The sequence below is a fragment of the Xyrauchen texanus genome, chromosome 2 (genome assembly GCF_025860055.1).
Source record: "Xyrauchen texanus isolate HMW12.3.18 chromosome 2, RBS_HiC_50CHRs, whole genome shotgun sequence".
Taxonomy (NCBI): Eukaryota; Metazoa; Chordata; class Actinopteri; order Cypriniformes; family Catostomidae; genus Xyrauchen; species Xyrauchen texanus.
Window position 1 is genome coordinate 13,027,670 of NC_068277.1, and position 20,434 is coordinate 13,048,103.

Sequence of the window (20,434 nt, forward strand, 5' to 3'; positions counted from 1 at the left end):
TGTTAATATATCACACGATTGACATGTGATTCTCATGTATTTATTTATAGCCTAAACCTGAGCGCGATTTTAAATTCCTGACCTGAAGTGATTTACCATCACAGTTTGTCTTTCCATCTCTTAAATTTGACCACATTTATATCCACATCAGCGATTAAGGTTTTTAACTAATTAAGAATTTATTAAAAAAAAAAAATAAAATACTCCATAAAGGTTTAAATGCTTCATAGGGTATTCATCTATTCAGAGTATTCCTCCTTATGTAAAACGAAAAAACTGAAACATTCTCCGTCTTTTTTCTTCTTCTTCTTCTTCTTCTTCTTTTACTGTGCTAAATTTGAAAATGTTAAGTGTTCTTGAACTCTGGTAAGGTGCTATATATTTAAGATTATTATTGTTATTATTATTATTATTGTTATTATTATTTAACAAAATAATGCTGTCCTGTCGTAAATATTCAGGGCTTTCACCTGTTTGTAGGCTATATTGATTTTATTTATTTTTCACAAAAACATATGTTCTTGACATTTCACATTTTGTTTGACACACCTTCCCTCCAGAATAATGTTGTTACACATGCACAGACAAACAAAAATTGAAAATAGCTTTTTTATTTTTTATAATTGTATAATAATTATTTGTATATTTATTATTATTATTAGGCTATTATTATGAAAAGGCACATACAAGGCATATTTTATTAATAGAAACTATAAATGTAAGATAAGTTTGTCTAATGAACAGATACAGAAACAAAAACAGATAATGGCTACGCTGCACACCTCTAGTATAGAAGATAGTAATGGATTTATATCCTCTATATAAAAATATACATTTTGCAATTGGTTGACGTTAACATTGTATTTTTTTTTTTTTTCACAAACATTTGGTATGTATTTTACAATAATTTACAGACTGCCAAACCACCGCAAACTTCCTGTTGAAGACCACTGACCTTTTACGAAATAAACCTGCAGCTCATGTAAATATCAGATATAATCAATTAAATATACCATTTTGATTCACTAAGAAGCAACATAATTGCTAGGATAAATGATTAATTTAGTGGTGAGGTGACTAAACAGCATAAACAACCATAAAAAACAAACAACAGAAGCAGACAATTTTGGCTGTGCTTTGAAGTGGGCTGAAACCAAACTACATGCAAACTGTCTACGCTTCAAGAGGCAGGGCAGGAAGATAAGTTAAAGCACAGAGTGTCTGTGTGTGTGTGTGTGTGTGTGTGTGTGTGAGCATTGCATAAGTGTTCATTTGAGGAAATCACATTATACAGCACAATATGATAATATGCTTGGCCCAGCTGAACTGGCGCAGCTAAACCGATGGTGTGTTTTCAAATGTCAGCATTAATTTGCAAATAAAAAATGCAAAGCGATCAGCAGTCACTGTTAACACCATGTGCCAGTGTATGTGAATTTTTCACTCTTCAGAGATATGTACGTTTGATCCAGGAATGCGATTGGGCAATTTATTAATCCCTTGCTGCTGCTCTGGGTTTGTCCAGGCAGGAATGACTGTTTGATTGATTTACAAATTACTACACTTGCAAGAAGCAAATGTGACCCTGTTGACATGCATGTTTTTAAGTGTGAGTGTGTACTTGAGAATGTGTGTGATTTATTTCAGTGATTAATCTGCAGACACGCTCGCGCAGCACACTTAGAAATTCAACCCTGACACCTCACATACAAACACACCTTGGCTCTTCGCCAATAGCTGACAAGGAGGTCAATTTCTGGTCAAAGTTTTGACCGCTCATCAGTAACCATGCTGACCTTACAAAGCACAGCCAGTGCTTTTACCCTATGACCAAGTTCTAATTCCAAACACTCATTGGCAGCATAGTTTCACATTTGGATACAAACATCACACAACCAGACCGCAAAGCCCCTATTGGGTGACCTAATACAGCACGTCCCTTTAACAGGCACTTATTTATATTAGGTGACAAGTGGCCTTAAAATAAAGGCTGTGGCAATCACTTGGAGTCAGGGAGTGTTCCATCTGGTTATGCGCAATAAACTTCCATACTCTGTAAAAGAGGTTGCATCACTTCTGGTTCGGGTCCTCTGTTGAATATGGCGCTGTTTTACTCAAGATGCCTTCATTGTGGTACACAGCAGAAATCACTGTTAGGATTATCCCACTTCTGGTACTTTATTGGTCTTGACAAAAAAAATTTCTTCTTCACACTAACATTCAGATATTAAAATCGAATAAAAGACCAACAATAAAAAGCACTAGCTAGGTCAGTTCATACTGCTGAAACGGCCTTCTCAACAAGTGGATGTGATAAGACCAGTTTTCCGATTTGGTCATGTGACATTCAATATAGCCTATTCCACACATTGTCCATGCAGAACAGAAAACAGCAATAACTCTTTCCAGGAAGTCAGCATGCTATACTTTAGTTACCTGTATATGTGCAGGCTCAAATGAGACAGGAAATATTGATTGATAAGATGAAAGATTACTTTTCAGTAAGCATTGAGTCTGAAACTTTCATTATTTACTTATCATCATATTGTTCCAAACACAAAAGTAGTTTTATTTATTTATTTACTTTTCCTGTGGAACAAAAAAGGAGGTGTTAGGCACAGTGTTAGCCTCTGTCCCATTAACTTTGATTGCATATTTTTCCATTCAATGAAAGTTAAGAGTGGCTGAGGCTATTAACACATTGCCAAACAAAAAATCTCCTTATGGGTTTCACAAAGACAAAAAAGTCAAATGGGTTTGGAATGTCATAGAGGTGAGTAAATAATGAAATGATCTTTATGTTTGGGTGAACAATTCCCAAAATCAGGTGTTTGTTACATCATTGCGTTGAACTAATGGCTAAAAACGTATAAATTCTGGTGCAACTTCACTACACAATTTAAATGGATTATTCACCCACAAATGAAAATTCACTTATCATTTACTCACGCTCATGCCATCCCAGATGTTTATGACTTTCTTTCTTCTGCTGAACACAACAAAGATTTTAGACAAATATTTCAGCTATGTACATACTTTTAATTCAAGTGAATGGTGGCCAGAAATTTCAAGCTTCAAAAATCACATGAATGCAGAATAAAAGTAATCAATACGACTCCAGTGGTTTAATATATGTATTCTGAAGTGATGTATTTACATGGGTGAGAAACAAGTCAATAATTAAAAACATTTTTACTATAAATCTCCACTTTTACTCCAGCATATGAATGTGAGAGTGAAAGTGGAGATTTATAGTAAAAAAAGACTTAAATATTGATCTGTTTCTCACCCACAACTATTATATAGCTTCGGAAGACATAGATTTAACCTCTGGAGTAATATGGATTACTTTTATGCTGCATTTATGTGATGTTTGGAGCTTCGTCACCATTCAGTTGCTTGTATGGACCTACAGAGCTGAAATATTCTTCAAAAAATCTGTGTGTTCTGCAGAAGAAAGACAGAAATACACATCTAGGATGACATGAAGGTGAGTAAATGAGAGAATATAAATGTTTGGGTGAACCATCCCTTTAAATGCATTATTATTTTATTTAGTTTTTTACATTTTAAACATGAATATATATATACACTCACCTAAAGGATTATTAGGAACACCATACTAATACTGTGTTTGACCCCCTTTCGCCTTCAGAACTGCCTTAATTCTACGTGGCATTGATTCAACAAGGTGCTGAAAGCATTCTTTAGAAATGTTGGCCCATATTGATAGGATAGCATCTTGCAGTTGATGGAGATTTGTGGGATGCACATCCAGGGCACGAAGCTCCCGTTCCACCACATCCCAAAGATGCTCTATTGGGTTGAGATCTGGTGACTGTGGGGGCCATTTTAGTACAGTGAACTCATTGTCATGTTCAAGAAACCAATTTGAAATGATTCGAGCTTTGTGACATGGTGCATTATCCTGCTGGAAGTAGCCATCAGAGGATGGGTACATGGTGGCCATAAAGGGATGGACATGGTCAGAAACAATGCTCAGGTAGGCCGTGGCATTTAAACGATGCCCAATTGGCACTAAGGGGCCTAAGGTGTGCCAAGAAAACATCCCCATTACACCACCACCACCAGCCTGCACAGTGGTAACAAGGCATGATGGATCCATGTTCTCATTCTGTTTACGCCAAATTCTGACTCTACCATCTGAATGTCTCAACAGAAATCGAGACTCATCAGACCAGGCAACATTTTTCCAGTCTTCAACTGTCCAATTTTGGTGAGCTCTTGCAAATTGTAGCCTCTTTTTCCTATTTGTAGTGGAGATGAGTGGTACCCGGTGGGATCTTCTGCTGTTGTAGCCCATCCGCCTCAAGGTTGTGCGTGTTGTGGCTTCACAAATGCTTTGCTGCATTCCTTCGGTTGTAATGAGTGGTTATTTCAGGCAAAGTTACTCTTCTATCAGCTTGAATCAGTCGGACCATTCTCCTCTGACCTCTAGCATCAACAAGGCATTTTCGCCCACAGGACTGCCGCATACTGGATGTTTTTCCCTTTTCACACCATTCTTTGTAAACCCTAGAAATGGTTGTGCGTGAAAATCCCAGTAACTGAGCAGATTGTGAAATACTCAGACCGGCCCGTCTGGCACCAACAACCATGCCACTCTCAAAATTGCTTAAATCACCGTTCTTTCCCATTCTGACATTCAGTTTGGAGTTCAGGAGATTGTCTTGACCAGGACCACACCCCTAAATGCATTGAAGCAACTGCCATGTGATTGGTTGATTAGATAATTGCATTAATGAGAAATTGAACAGGTGTTCCTAATAATCATTTAGGTGAGTGTATATATATATATATATACACACACATGTAGATTCAAGTTTATCTACTAATTCAAATGAATATTATTCATAATGTCATATTTACATTAAGTTTTCACTGATTCAGTTGTTAAAATATACATTATTTTAACACCAATTCTTAGTTAATTGTTAAGCTAAATACCCTAAAGGGCTATCCATGATGAGAAAATCAAATTCCCAGAAAAGCAAGCAATACAACTTTCCATATGAAAACATATATTCAAAGTAAGTCAAGTCATTTTTATTTGTATATTGCTTTTCACAACTCACACGTTTCAATGCAGCTTTACAGTAAATCATACATTAACAATAAAAAAAAAAACGAAACTGCAATATCTATAGAGTGTTAGAGTGATCATTGTGTAGTTTGATTAAATATAATTGTAAATTGTGTATAAAAATGTAATAATTAAACAATAAATGTATTTAGAACCCTGTGAGCAAGCTTACATTTATAACATTTATTAATATGCATGAGAAGGAAGTGTTACATTTAAGAAATACAAAGCACACAATACAAATGTAGTATCCTACATAACCTTCGACTAGTGCCTAAAAGAGCAAATCTATTTGACTCAAAGCATGGTTTTGAGTGCTTCTAACCTCCCCGCGATCCTGCTCCCGGGAGAGGGGCTAGTGGTGACAGGTTGACCGTGCTGTCAGGCATTCTCCCTGGAGCAGAGCAGGCTGCCTGCTGGCTCCCACCTCCAGAGATACATTTTAGCCCCTGAGATGGTCTTGATAACTAGAGCTGATCTGCCTCTAAAAGGCATAAGCTGACACATCACACAAAATCTCTAAGCTGCATTTCCCTGCCCGCTGCTATCGCTCATTCTCATCTGCCTGCCAGCTTGCCCCGCAATAATGGAACATGATGTACAAAATGTCAGGAAAGCATAGGACATGAAATAATGAATCATAATCATGAGAAAATCTTTGTGTTGCATGTAAACGTATGTTTAAAGGGATATCTCACACAAAATTAAAACTCTACCATTATTCACTCACCCTCATGTTGTTTCGGATGACTTACTTTCTTCTGTGGAACACAGAATATGTTAGGCAGGACGTAAGCTCCAGTCACTATTCACTTTCATTGTATGGAAAAAGGATTAAATGAAAGTGAATTGTGACTGAGGCAGACAATCTGCCTAACATCTTCTGTGTTTCACAACAGAAAGAATGGCATGAGTGACAGAATTTTCAGTTTTGGGTGAACCTATCCCTTTAGTTCTCATGGATTGTCTCTGTTGCCCTTATCTCCATATACAGTATAAGAATATTTGATTGAGCTTTGGTGTAATGTCTGTTTAAGTCTATGTTTGTGGCCAGTTTAAGTGTGAGAGTTGAGTGTGTGAGATAATGGAACTTGCCAGGCCACCTATTAACTATGCTAAAGTCAGACAGGTTAAGAAAAAGTTACCAGTGATGTAGGGGGAGGAAGAAAAAAATGTTTACGCAAGAGCTGGCCATTAATTTACCTGTCTTCACTCTGCTCTCTGGCACGGTACTGACCCACATGGGCCAATATTGGAATTGCACACAAAACACATTAATCAGTATCGGCACTTCATGTCCCATTTCATTTATCTAGGATCTGCTGCCTTTCTACCTTGTGCTTAATCTGAATCAGATGATGAGGTCAGTATTCCAGACAATAAATACACATCGTACAATAAGAGCAAACATATTTTACAAATGACCAGTCAGAAATATGGAAAATAATTTGGTAATCTAATCTATAATGACCTAAAATGCCAAAATACATCTATGCCAATACTTTGCTTGGTTCCAGCAGTATTTTCCCATTAATTTTTTAAATAGGGATTTCATAAAATTCTTCATAAAACAGTTCTAAACCATAACCAAACCAACCAGCTGAGATGAATCGCAACATTTCAATTTTTATTTGAATCAAGAAAGTAAAAAAAAAAAAAAAAAAAAATGGACAAAAAGACAAAGGAACAAGGCTGTGTACATAACATGTTTAATGAGGGAATAAACTACAATCACATGAAGCATTGTGAATGATGGAAGTGAATTAGAAATGATTGAACAATTTTAAAATGTTGATTAAAAGCTGTTTGATTATAAGTATACAAACATATATTAATTTTAATAGCAAAGTATTCACATATCTGCAAATATACAACTAGTTTGAGTGTAAGGACACCACCTTAATTACATCATTCACAGTGTATCATGGGAGTGTCAGTTGCTAGTTTAGCATGCTCTATTATCAAGGGTTCATATTAGTCAAAAAAAGGCTAAATAACCGTCCATAATAGCACACGTACATCACCCAGATGTCTATTTGATGTGTGTTTGCATCTGGAAGATGTGTTTTTTCCACTGTTTGCTAATCTGCAATGCATAGTATAAGACTAGGCCTGTCACAATTATTAAATAACCATCAGATCATGTTTTTTTTTTTATCTAACCACGGTTATTTGAGACGATCATGATTTATAGGGCATTCAAATTCCAATCACATTTTAATGGCCAAATAAGGGAATTTTAAGTAAATATAATGTATAAATCCCATGAAAGGCACATTTGTGTGTCATTCAGTTGAACTCCGAGTCCAAGCGTCACTGAGCCACACCGTGTAGGTCAACATGTTCTTGTACTGAAGAGCGCATGAAGCACTCTGATGCACGCCCTGTCAGCAGAGGCTCGAGCCAAATTCCCAGGAAAATATAAAAGAACAAGTATGAAGTGTTACAGTTTCACTTTAAACGATCGTGTAATGGCAAATGTTCCAGGTTCATACACGCTGTGTTAATGACACGCAGTGACAAAGAGGAGGCGCATGCTTACTCTATTTCTGTGGGGTGATAAAATTATGAAACGAAATCTCAAAAGTTTTACTTCATGACAAATAAGGGCTTGTGCATTTAATCAGAGCACTAAAATAACATGTGAAAGTGTAGAAATTAGGAAATAAATGTTTTACTGTTGCATAATATAATAAAAATATAATATATGTCACAGTTAGTCACTGTTATGTTCATAATGACTCTTATTTTGATATGGATTTTGTATTCTTTTGATTTGTTTTTGTCATTAGTTACCCCAAACTACATTTCCCATGTTGCACTGCCCTCATCACAGTCATCTGTTCCCCATCTTCCTCACCTATTCCCTAATCAAGCAACTGTTTTCTATTGCCTCATCAGTCTGGTTTTGACCACGCTTGGTCAATTCTTACGTTACCTAGTATGTTGTCTTGTATGTTTCTTAGATCAGAGTCAATGTGTTTATGATATTGATATGTTGTTTTGTATAACCTTCATCACCTTCATTAAAAGCCTGTGTGTAGATCCATCGTCTCCCATCTCATCTCTGGTATATCGTAACAGAAGAACTGACCTCCTCAAATGGATCTAGCAGCAGTTGATTCACCTCCCACAGTGAATGCCCCACAGCCTGCCACTGCTAACGAGCCAATGTCCACGCCTGAGCCAACTCCCACGCCTGCCACGGTCAACGAGCCAATGCCCACACCTGCTAAGGCCAACGAGTCAACGTCCACACCTGCCATGGCCAATGAGCCATCGCTGCAAGCCACGTCCATCCCAGAGCCAGCGTTGCAAGCCTCGTCCATCCCAGAGCCAGTGTTGCAAGCCTTGTCCGTCCCAGAGCCAGCTCTCGTTGAGCTATTAGACCAGGAGTTGGTTTCTGCCCTTGTGCCCATTCTGAGTCCTCTTCCTCCTTGACTGGTTCTGTCCAGCCTCTCTACTCCACTGGTTCCGTCCAGAATCATAGACTCCCTGGTTCTGTCCAGTATCCTAGCCCTTTTTCCTCCGCTCCTCCACTGGTTCCGTCCAGCACGATGGCCCTTCCTCATCCGCTAGTTCCGTCTCGCACGATGGTTCTTTTCTCCATGCTGGCCAGGATATTAGCTCCTCCTCCTGATCAGATTGGCTCGACCATCACCCTGTGAGATCACAGACAAGGGGAACTTTCAACCCTCCGACTCCACTGAGGCCCTCAGATCCTCTCTGATCCTCCAGCTACACCTTGGTTCTCCAATCCTCCGGCTACACCTTGGCTCTCCAATCCTCCAGCTCCACCAGGGACCTCCATTCCTACGGCTCCGCCTTGGTCCTCAGTCACACCGGCTCCGCCTCGGTCTTCCAATCCTCTGGCTCCACTTTGGTCTTCCGAGCATCCGGCACTGTCTCGGTCCTCCGAGCCTCCGGTACCGCCTCAGTCCTGTGAGTCTCCGGTGCTGTCTGCCCTCCGATTCATCGACATACCTTAGATCTACATTATATCGGCTCTACCGTCTTCACTGGGGTTCCTTGTCCCTCCAGCTTCACCTTGGTCTGTCGGTCACCTGGCTCCGCCTAGGCTCTCCGATCCTCCGGCTACGCCTTGGCTATCCGATACTCCATCTACACCTTGGCTATCCAATACTCCGGCTCCTCCAGTGACCGCCATTCCTACGGCTCCGCCTCGGTCCTCAGTCCCACCGGCTCCGCCTCGGTCTTCCAATCCTTCAGCTCCACCTTGGTCCTCCGAGTATCCGGCACTGCCTTGGCCCTCCGATTCATCGACATCATCTTAGCTCTACATTATATCGGCTCCACTGTGGCCCTCCAGCCTATCGCCTTCACTGAGGTTCCTCGTCCCTCCAGCTTCTCCTTGGTCTGTCGGTCACCTGGCTCTGCCTGGGCTCTCCAATCCTCCGGCTACGCCTTGGCTATCTGATACTCCGTCTACACCTTGGCTATCCAATAGTACGTCTACACCTTGGCTCGTCGAATCTCCAGTTCCACCAGGGACCTCCATCCCTACGGCTCCACCTTGGTCTTCTGATCCTCTGGCTTCGCCTCGGTCCTCCGAGCATCTGGTGCTGCATTGGTCCTCCGAGCCTCCGGTACCACCTCAGTCCCTCAAGTCTCTAGCTCCACCCTGGTCCTTCAAGCCGGTCTTGTCATGCCTTCCAGGCCTCCTGACCCTGTCCTGTCGTATATTATTTTTATTTATAAAATTATAAAATATATGAGTTTACCCAAACTGAGAAAATCAGCTTTACAGTTTTCTGATTGTTCAGTCAAATTTGGATTATAAAAAAATGATGATCATAGTTATATAAAATATATGAGCATAGTTAAGCTAAACCCATCTGTCACAAGACAGATCATAGTCTAAGGGGACTTTCACACTGGTAGTTTATTTCAAAACAGAGCATGCTTGGCATGAAAAATATGCAATATAGAAGCTGTTTTGGGGACCGTGGAACCTGTAGGAGGTAGTCTGAGCTCGGCTGCAACGGAACTGTGGCACGGTTGTCATGAGTGAATAAGAAACCTGTACTGGGGTCCGCACTTGTTCAAGAAGTAAATTAACCTTCACAAGCACTTTTACCGATTTAAGCATGGGGACATCATCGGTTGCACAAAAACACACACAAACATCCACCATGAGTGGCAGGGGAGCATATGCAGAGCTGCAAATGCATTCCTCGCAACCAGCTGTCTCCTCAAAAAAAGACAGTTTGTGAACATCAGATATAGTTGCCTTCTCCCGGACATTCATATCTGCTGAATTATGGGATGTGATGCATGGAGGCACAAGGGTCGTTCAATCTGGAGTGCATAATGAGACTAAATTAATGAAACACAGACAAATATTGAACTGTTTCATGTGAAGTCACTGTATGACCACGCCATATTTTCTGACTAAAATTCTTTATACCTTCAGTGTGCTGCACTGTGGGATGAAAAAGTGATATTGCTGTTTACTTACCGGAGCCAAAATATAATTTTTCTTTCAAAAGATTTATATCTGTCAAGTGTCACAGCTTCATTTCTCCAAAGTCAAACAACAAGAAGGGGGAAAAGCAGGGATAGAACACATTAGTTTTTGATCATTTTTTCAGACATACCAGTTATCTGTAGACATGTTAGTTATATTTATAACAATCAAGTAAGATACAATGAAACCTGAAATGCACATAGGACAATGTTAAATTAATAACACCCAGCCTAAAGAAAGGCATGTCTTAATTGTAACACATTGAAATAAATATAAATCACTAAAATGTCAATATACAGTCCTATATATTTAATGTGTATATTCTAAAGTTAGTCAGTAAACAACACACAATATTATGATGCACAGCCTTTATTCATACCACCAGACTACAATGTAAACATATCAGTCATATACATTAATATGCCTTGGTTGCTTTGTGTATTCTTCATGAGCTAAAAGCAGCTCTTACATTCATACAGATGGAATCATCATAGACATTTTGTAATATTGTGGTCAAATCAGACAAGAAAACATCACTAAAACATTTGTAACTTCTGAATGAGAGATGTTTACAGCGATGAACCAATGAACTTGCCATTCACACATCAGACTCACCAGAGTACAGAGATGAATTGTGGATAAACTATATTTACATTTCTACAAAAGCCCTATCTTTCAGTATTTGTGCTGACCTCAGACCTGTATATAATTTTTCCTGGGACTTGGCATGGATCAAAGCAATTAAAAAAAAAAAAAATTCTCATTTCATGGGTGTTTTTCCATTCACTACCAATGCTTCCTTCAGCTGACAGTCACACATATACCGGCTGTGAGGAAAAAGTGACATCACCGATTGTGTTCTCCATCATGTGCACGTTTGTGATGATGCAGTTGATGATAGAAAAGAACCAGGGTTAGACAGAATCTGATAAAGTCTGAAACCAGTCCAACGCTGCGGGAACAATTGCAATTGGATTTGGACTGCAGCAAATACGGCCAGTATAAAAACTACCCAAGAGACCCTATTCTGTTCATTACTGTGTAGTTATGGTGTTTTGCCTTTGAAGGGCAGCATTCAATTTATTTTTATTATGCTTCTGTCACATTTACAAGAGCACTAGGATTGTTAATGTGACTCATGTAAATAATAGCCAATTATTTAGACAATGTTAATTCACATACACACACAGTTTGATTTTCATCCAGGCTCTTGGGCGCTTGTTTCTTGCCACTCAGAAATTGTGGGTCCCCATTCAATCATTCTCCAACCCTTAGGGGGTCTAAGTCTCACATGGTCCAGGTAAGTGGTTCACACAACCCAATAGGAACATCTAAGAATTCCACACCCTATCAGATCATGCCACAAAACACCAAAACATGCCCTTGTGACAGATCCTGCATTATATTTCCCAGCACTCAGAGTAATGCAGCATTATCCTTTCTCTTCTCTGTCTATCCAGATAAGACATAATGAACTAGCCCTGGCCTCAGCCACTTTGTTTTAGCTGCCTTATTTATTTTCATATGGACTTTGCTTTCTTTGTCAGTGACAGAGAAGCACAAGTGTAACGGGTTTAAAGTGTTACCTCTTCCCTTTTTCGACACTGAACAGTGACAAGCTGGATAAGAAGATGACCCTTAAGATTAAGGCGAGAATTCATAAAGAAGACTATTGAGATAATCAAAAGAAACTAGTTGGTGGTAAATTGCAGGTTAAGAAATTTGTCTGATTTGTTCAGTAGGTGAAGGTCCACAATTTATCCATCCTGTGGTCTTCCTCATAGTCAAAACTGCTGTTTACTACTCAGGAACAGATGAGGAAAAACATGAATATAAAAAGCCATACATTTAAGTGCATGGGGGCTTAAGAAGCAAAACATCTACTGAACTTCAGTACTGGACAAAGGTTGGGTGCTTATCATAATACCTCACCCCAATTATCAGACAGCATGGTGCAAGCTCAATTGTGCTTTCAAAATGTGCAACACATCTTTATAAACTAATAAACAGCACTGATTGACAACCTCAGCATTTGAAGTATTCTTCACTTATGCTGGAATCATATCTTTTTTTTTACAAGAAACAAACATGAACAATCAGATAAGGAAACAGCAAAATGACCCTCCTTACCTCAAAGAAGTTTGATGCTTCATTGCCATACTGACTGGAAATTATCTCTGATTGGTCACTGTACCATTTGAGTCCACCCAGAAAGCTATCAGCATCGAGGTCACTGACATCCAGCTCAGAGAGGTCAAGCTCAGGCAGGTCAGGGCAAAGGGGCTGGTCTTCACCAACCAAGGCAGCACACTGGAAAAGAGTAGTTATTGGTGAGCATTTGTTTGTCAAGATGTCAAACAAATGCTGTATCTTCATTCAGAGTTTATGTAGAAAAATGTGTGCTCTCGATTTGCTAAAATGCAAACATTTAAATTACAAGAAGATTATTGTATTTGAGTCCTGCCACTTATTGCATCCCTTTATTTATTTAATGGCCTGATACATACCTCCATTCATTTCAGTTATGCTGTCATCTATAATGTGATCCAAGAGATAGTTTTATAGTAGCCCTGAGAGCTTTTTCTCCATGTTGTTTGAATGAAATTCCACTTGTTTTATTGTTATATTGTCTGTTAACCTTTATTCTATTTACTATCTTGCAGTAACTCTGCACCAGCTGCTGTGTGATTCTCAAACACAAACTATAAACTTGATCAAACTGTTAATGGTGGAATCAACAGATATTAAATTTTCACTGCTGGTCAGGCTTTGCAACACACTGTAGGCTAAATGGTCAGTAGTCTCAATGTAAAAATAAACTTCCTAACAAATACATTCCATTAATCTGAAAATCTTGACTAATGAAGATATAAATGTCTTTCACATATGAAGATTTGTTTTCAGTGAATCACCACATTACGCTGATTCTCTGACAAGCGCAATCTCCAATCATACATTTTTTAATCGGCTCTTATGCAAGTACTTCCATTGTGGCATGACCGGAAGTGACTTAAAATTAAAATTGCGAGCAATTTGCGTAAGAACTCTAAATGGGATTCGTGTTTCGGCACTGCTCTTCTTGTGGATGAATCTCATGATTTGAGCTTCGCTTGTGTGTGATAATGACTTGGATATATTCAGGACCAGAGTCATAACATGCTATTTTCATGTTGATATAATGTTATATGAATAAACATTGCAAACTGAAATATTACTTGCTTTGGTGCAGATAAACAACATTTGTATTCACATATTTTGAATGAATGAATTTTACACTTATAGCGCTTTTCTGATACTGCTCTCAAAGCACTTTTACATAAAGAAAAGGGGATCAATCTCTTCCAGCATATGTTAATATAATTTCCAAGTGTTTTATATTAATGTTTGTATTGTCGTACACGTCAATTTCAGGTCAATCTCAAGGAGTCACAAATATGAATACACATTGTACACACAAGATAACACACAAGTAATGTTTGATTCATAAAGCATGACAAGCAATATTAGCTTCAACAACCCTACCAGACGACATATCCAAGCATTATAGCAGGTAAAAAACTTGCCAACTTGCCAAGCCAAATGGATAACATATAAACATCCATCCAGATTGTTGCGATGCGGTCCGGAACAGTGTGAGTGTGACTGACTGAACTGTATGTAGTTTCTTTCTTCTTTTTTAACGGCTACTTGCAAACTAAAACAGTGCATTACCGGCATCTACTGTTTGCATGGGAACGAGACAGCCAGCTCTTCTTTCCTATGTTCACGGACATAACGTAATGAGGCAAGGATGTACGTCATAAGCCATCGATTTCATGCCAAATCGGCAAGTTGTTAATTTTTTTAACCAAACAATCATACATAGTGCAGCATTAAGCAAACATTACCACATAAACTAATAAGATTCAATGGGTAGCGAGGTAAAGATAGTTTTGTTTTCGATATTCCAGACACATTCAGCTATAAACAGCGATAACTCCTAAGCTACCCCGAGAAGAGTTCCTCTTAAAGGTGTAAAATTTTCATGTAATATTCACCTTTTTTTTGCCAATGTGTGGATGGCTTGTAACACAACTTAAAAAATGAGTCCTTCCCGGACTTCCTAGGTTGCCTATTAAAGCCTGTACACTGATATTCATGTGAAGGGAGCGGGTTGCTTTTACCAGGAAAATCCAAAGGATGTAACGTTTATGCCCTCTCCCGAGAGCCTTGCCTCAGACAGTAGCTTCTCTTCCGCTATTCAACAGCTACAACAAATTGCAACACTAGGTAACGTTATCTTAGAGATGGAATGCAGCAAACATCTGCCCCCCAGCACAACACCAACTCCTACACAAACTCTGAGTAAGGCAAAAAATAACAACAAAAAAAACCAACAACATTTAACTACTGAATCCCATCTGGCTAAGCGGGAACATGATTGGGATTGAGAGAAAACTAGAGTGAACATCGGCAGGGCATTTGATTCCTGGAGGGAACTTCGTTTGATGTTACGGATCAAAACCGACCCTGAATTGGCATTCTTCTTATTGCACAGGTAAGCTTAAATAAATGCAAAGCATGTGAAATATCGTGCCATAAGGATTGATCTGTGTAATGTTAGCTAACTTGATCTTGCCTGCTAACGCTGATGAATTGCAAGCTACCTTGCTTCATAACTTTCAAATAATTTCAACGATCTTCTCTTTAAACTAAAAGTAAGGTTAATGTCAGAGTTAATCTGTAATTATTCAGCAAGGTAAACTACGATAACACATTAAATGAATGCTACACAATGTTCAAGATAATGCAAATTAATTAGTGTAATGTAACTTGGTTACAGAAAATATATACATTCTATTATTATAAAACAATAGTGCATCGATATATCAAAATGACATTTGTAATGGAATCACATCAAAACTGAATTGTGTCAACATATTTATAATGTACAGTATATTTTATAAACAGCTACTGTCATCATCCACCAAATTTAGCTAACAGCTTTTGATAAAGCTGGCTAGCTAGCTAATGCCGACATAGGCTATCGTATAAATTCAGCCAATGTATCATGCAAAGAAAAGTGATTACTTCAACTACAGTCTCGCATATTCAGACCTATATCCACACTTTGTTTTAGCCAAGTTCCAGCACTGGATAGTCAAATATAACATACAGTCTCAAAGATAGTAGTAAAACAATCATAACTGTGTAATTTTAATTATGCTAATTATTATTATATGTTAGCATGATGCTGGTGAATCACGTTCAGCCTATTTGTACGTTACGTCATTGTTTTGGTCGATGCTCGTTCGCGTCCCTATGGAGTGTGTGCACGAGTGCGAGCAAAAGGTAGCTGGCTGCAGTTCACTTAATGGCCACTGGTGTTATTAATATCAAGGGATTCTGAATCTTACAAAAGGCACCTTTAAGGTAAGTAAGGGACAGTGGGGAAAGTGCCATTTTCCTTTGTTTTTTTTTTTTTGTTGTTTTTTTTTATCTTGGTGTGTGAACTGCATTCACAATATAAACCTTATTTTTGTAATAGCTTTTTTTATTGAAGGACATAGAGACACAAACCTGTGTCATTCAATAGAAGAGGACAATGGGCAACTTTCACAACCTTTCATTTTATCCCTACTGGTTGAATAGGGAACTGCATGTCCAAAATTACAAGAACAAGGTTCATTTTGGACATGCAGTTCCCTATTCAACCACTAGGGGTGAAATAAAAAGGTTGTGAAAGTTCTGCACTGTCCCTAGTGGTTGAATAGGGAGCTACATTGCTAACCACCTTATTCATGTGGGTCTTACTGGGGAAACGGATGTGGGATGAACTTCCGCTGGAAGTCATCTTGTAGCCCATTTACAGCTAGTATTAGGATGTGATTTGGATGATCTGATGACAAGTGATCAGCACTAGATACAGGTGTTAATGGGGTGCAAAACCTTTTGTGAACAAATCACATATGTAGGTAATCAAAAACGCATTTGAAACGCTGTAAACACCGTCTGGGATGCAGCGAAGCACCACTCCTTATCAGTCAATCAACCGCTGTGCTAAATCAAGAGTATAAACTGTTCATGACTCTGGTGACACGTGGCTTAAAAAAGGAAATAAGTGTCAGTGTGTCTCTGTGTGCACTTACTGTAGATTAAATTTCAGCTGTACCTGGTGCACCATTTCTCCAAGCTTCTTTGACTTTTGTGACATTTTTCCGGTTTATTAATTTGCGATACAGTGATGCAATATGTCACAGGTGCTCACAGGAGATTCATTTGTTCGACTAACAGTGATGTGTCTTGTCTGACCACATGTGATCTGATCACCCGAGATACATCTTAATACTGTGATGTTATACATTAATTACAATACCTGTTGTTCTTTAAGGATACAGTAGATGGCACTGTTTTTCAGAAAATTTTACAAACGATGTGAGAAACAGACATACAAAACCAACATACAAAACAAATACCAGCTATAAACAAGGTCTTAGTGAGTAGTATTGTATTGTGTTTTGCTCAAGTGGTTTCAGCTAGAACATGTTACAAGGTCCTTACAGAGCTCAGGAACAACATGTGCAGTCCGTGGCTCTACATACTTCCTGAGGCCACTTCTTTAAATCGTCCTCCCAAACCTGTATTAAAAATGGAACGGCTATCCGTATATTGTCCTTATTAACCTATATCAGACTGTGCTCACACATGCAAGTATTAATGAATATCAACACCACAATGGAAAAATGAATGAACATACCATGCAACTACAACTGTGTTTACTTCTCAACGGAAGTACCTCCCACATTTCGCGCAAAGCATCCTGGGGCATAGGAATAAGTTGGATAGCTTTTTTGTATGGAGGAGATAGTGACACGAAACGTACCATTCAATACATAAGGACAGTGAGCAATTTTCTCAACATTTCATTTAACTGCATGTCCAAAATGAACCTTGTTCTTGTAATTTTGCACATGCAGTTCCCTATTCAACCAGTAGGGATAAAATGAAAGGTTGTGAAAGTTGCCCATTGTCCTCTTCTATTGAATGACGCTGGTTCCGTGTCTCTATGTCATTCAACAAAAAAGCTATTACAAAAATATATATTTTTAATAATGGATTATATTGGTTTATATTGAATATGCAGTTCACACATTTAAAAAAAATAATGGCAAATTGCACTTTCTTCACGGTTCCTTACTTACCTTAAAAGGAGTTATCGCCGTTTATTGCTGAATGTGTCTGGAATATCTTAATCTATGTGGTGCATATGTCACGCTTGATTATCGCTATCTGATTCAGTATATTTATTTATAACGTCCTCTGCAGAAGATTTATAAACGCCGGGCAAGCTAAGGGAAAACGATAATATCTCAAATAAATCATGAAGCACGTCTGATCAAATTAAATGCATCAAGTGCAGTGTTCGGTCTCGGCATCTTTAAGTGTTGAAAGTCTTGCTCTCCCTTCCTCTCGAAAATACGGACAAGCTTAATCACGAGCACATGCAGAGAGAGAGAGAGAGAGAGAGAGAGAGAGAGAGAGAGACACATAGAGAGAGAGAGAGAGAGAGAGAGAGAGAGAGAGAGAGAGAGAGAGAGAGAGAGAGAGAGATGCAATTCACTGATTTTGTTTAGATGGATTTATGCTCCAACTTAGACAGTTAACTAACCTTTTAAACTAACCGTAGCGTGTGACCCAGACAGTTGCCTCGAGTGCAGCGATATTTCTAATAAATTTTGAAGATAAAACTTTTTTTACGGACAGGAATAGACTTGAAGGCGTTGCTTTAATGAATAACTAATACGACTAAGACTCCGTCTGTACCATACATTTCCCAAGCGAGTCAATGTAGGCTATAGATAGATAGATAGATAGATAGATAGATAGATAGATAGATAGATAGATAGATAGATAGATAGATAGATAGATAGATAGATAGATAGAATGAAACTCTTACACTGCGCTATAAATTTACATTCCACATGAAAGAGCGGCGCTGTTCTCACGAGCGCAATCTCACATTTCAATCAACGCTGACCGAACACCTAACATGTTTTAAAATACATTTTTGGCGAGGCAGCACATTCAAAGCGATTAATGTCATGTGCAACTTTAGAAAAAATAAATAAAACCATCGCGTAACACTTGCGTTGCCTACCGGCGCAACGCGTAACCTGTTTCCCTGCGAGTTAAACACGCTACTTTTGGTCTTGCTAAATAAAAATAAACAAGGTTATTACATGAACCTTTTCGCGAAAACCAAGGTATCTATTTTCTACTGCTATGTGACGCTGCACAATTGTACATGAACTATTTGTGTCCATTAAAGCCAACACGCGCTCTGCATGCATAACATGCGCACGTAGCCCTCTTCCAGACTGTGTCAAATAGAAACAAAAGTTTCAATGTACAATACCTGACGCGAGTACATATGAGTAGGCTAATTCCAGCACATCAGTAGTGGCACTAGGCTCTCACTGGAGCGGATACCTGTCTCATCATCACCTGCGTAACAGCGAGCGAGCGCACTTCATCCACTGGCATGTCAACACAATTTCCCACGACAAGACATACTAAGTAGACTGTCACTGTTCAACTCCGACACAGCTTGGGCAAACAGCACACGCTATCATCAGAGCATTCATTGCACACACAATTTCTGCCAAAATATTAGACTTTTTCACAACCCGGAGTATTCCCGTGCATTCAGAGCACCCGTACGTTCCGCGCAGGTTATGGGATCGGTTGACTTCAACGGAAACTATAAGCGAAGCCAGACTTGGACGTTTTGTGCGCTCCGTTTTCTCCAGAAAAAAAACATTTGCTCTCCAACCCTGGAAATTAAGTTGCACATCAGTTCTCACCTCTAGTTCTCTCCACACCAAATCCTGATTACACCTGTCCCACGCCATTCAGCCCCTGAATGACGGTCCGAAAAAATAAAAAATAAATCACCGGTAAAATGAGAAAATCCACTCGCTCCAGACCGCGCTCATACAGGGAAGCGCCACTCAGTGACAATGAACCGTGGGCACCTGTCTTACAACTGCTTTCCATCACATGACAAAGCTATTAAAAGTAGGCAGGGGAGTGACTCCCCTTCGCTGTTACTCGCCAATGACGTACCGTAAAGAGGGCGGGGTCTGGCACGCGCATAGTAAATCTTCCCCTACTATAAATCCGCTCGCTCCTCACGACATGCCACCATACCATAGTAACAACTGCCTGACAGAATGCATAGCGCAGCTTTGGCAACAGATAACAGGACGGCGTTTAAAAGAGAAATGTGCTGAAAGAGTGTAGAGTAAATGCACAAATTAAAAGAAGAAAAAAAAGCTAACTGTAACATATCGTGTAGTAATAGTAGGGAATAATTTACGACTCTATTGGGACTTTTTTCCCTTCAGCGCATCAATCAGATATCTAGGTTTTTTTCCTTGTTCTTACAAACAACGTTCTTATTTGCCGTATCATATACGGCATATAAATAATTATAATATAAATTATTATATATATTTTTTTGTTTTTGCCGCTGAAGCTGTTAATCCTAATGACTTACGTTCACCGAAAGTAAACAGTTGCCAGAGGGCTCATTATTAAACAAATCTGCGACGGTATCAAACATTGCGAATAGGAAAACAAAGCAAATACTGTCAGTTAATATACATCTGAGAACACGGTCGATATTTTGCGATCGACTGTGGTGGTTCACAGACTAGGCCTACTTTAAATGTATAGCTCCGAGGCATTTCTCTTTTCTAAAATGCTCACATTTCACATTAAATAGTGTGCGTGGGAGGTGTTGTGTGCATAAATGCTACAAATATGCACGATAGACTAACTCATGACTGACATTGGCTTCA

General features: G+C 39.0%; 1 protein-coding gene across 3 annotated transcripts in view; it reads right to left on the minus strand.

The window, feature by feature from the left end:
- Positions 1–19,603, minus strand: part of LOC127658436 (peroxisome proliferator-activated receptor gamma coactivator 1-alpha-like) — a 64,612-nt gene extending 45,009 nt beyond the window's left edge. For all 3 annotated transcript variants that reach the window (XM_052147731.1, XM_052147750.1, XM_052147740.1), the window contains exons 1-2: positions 19,436–19,603; positions 12,723–12,902 (exon numbers count right to left, since the gene is read on the minus strand). In XM_052147731.1, coding sequence (XP_052003691.1) covers positions 12,723–12,902; positions 19,436–19,483 — 228 coding nt within the window. In that variant the 5' untranslated portion in view covers positions 19,484–19,603. The remainder of the gene's footprint in view (positions 1–12,722; positions 12,903–19,435) is intronic.
- Between the last annotated feature and the right edge of the window lie 831 nt (positions 19,604–20,434).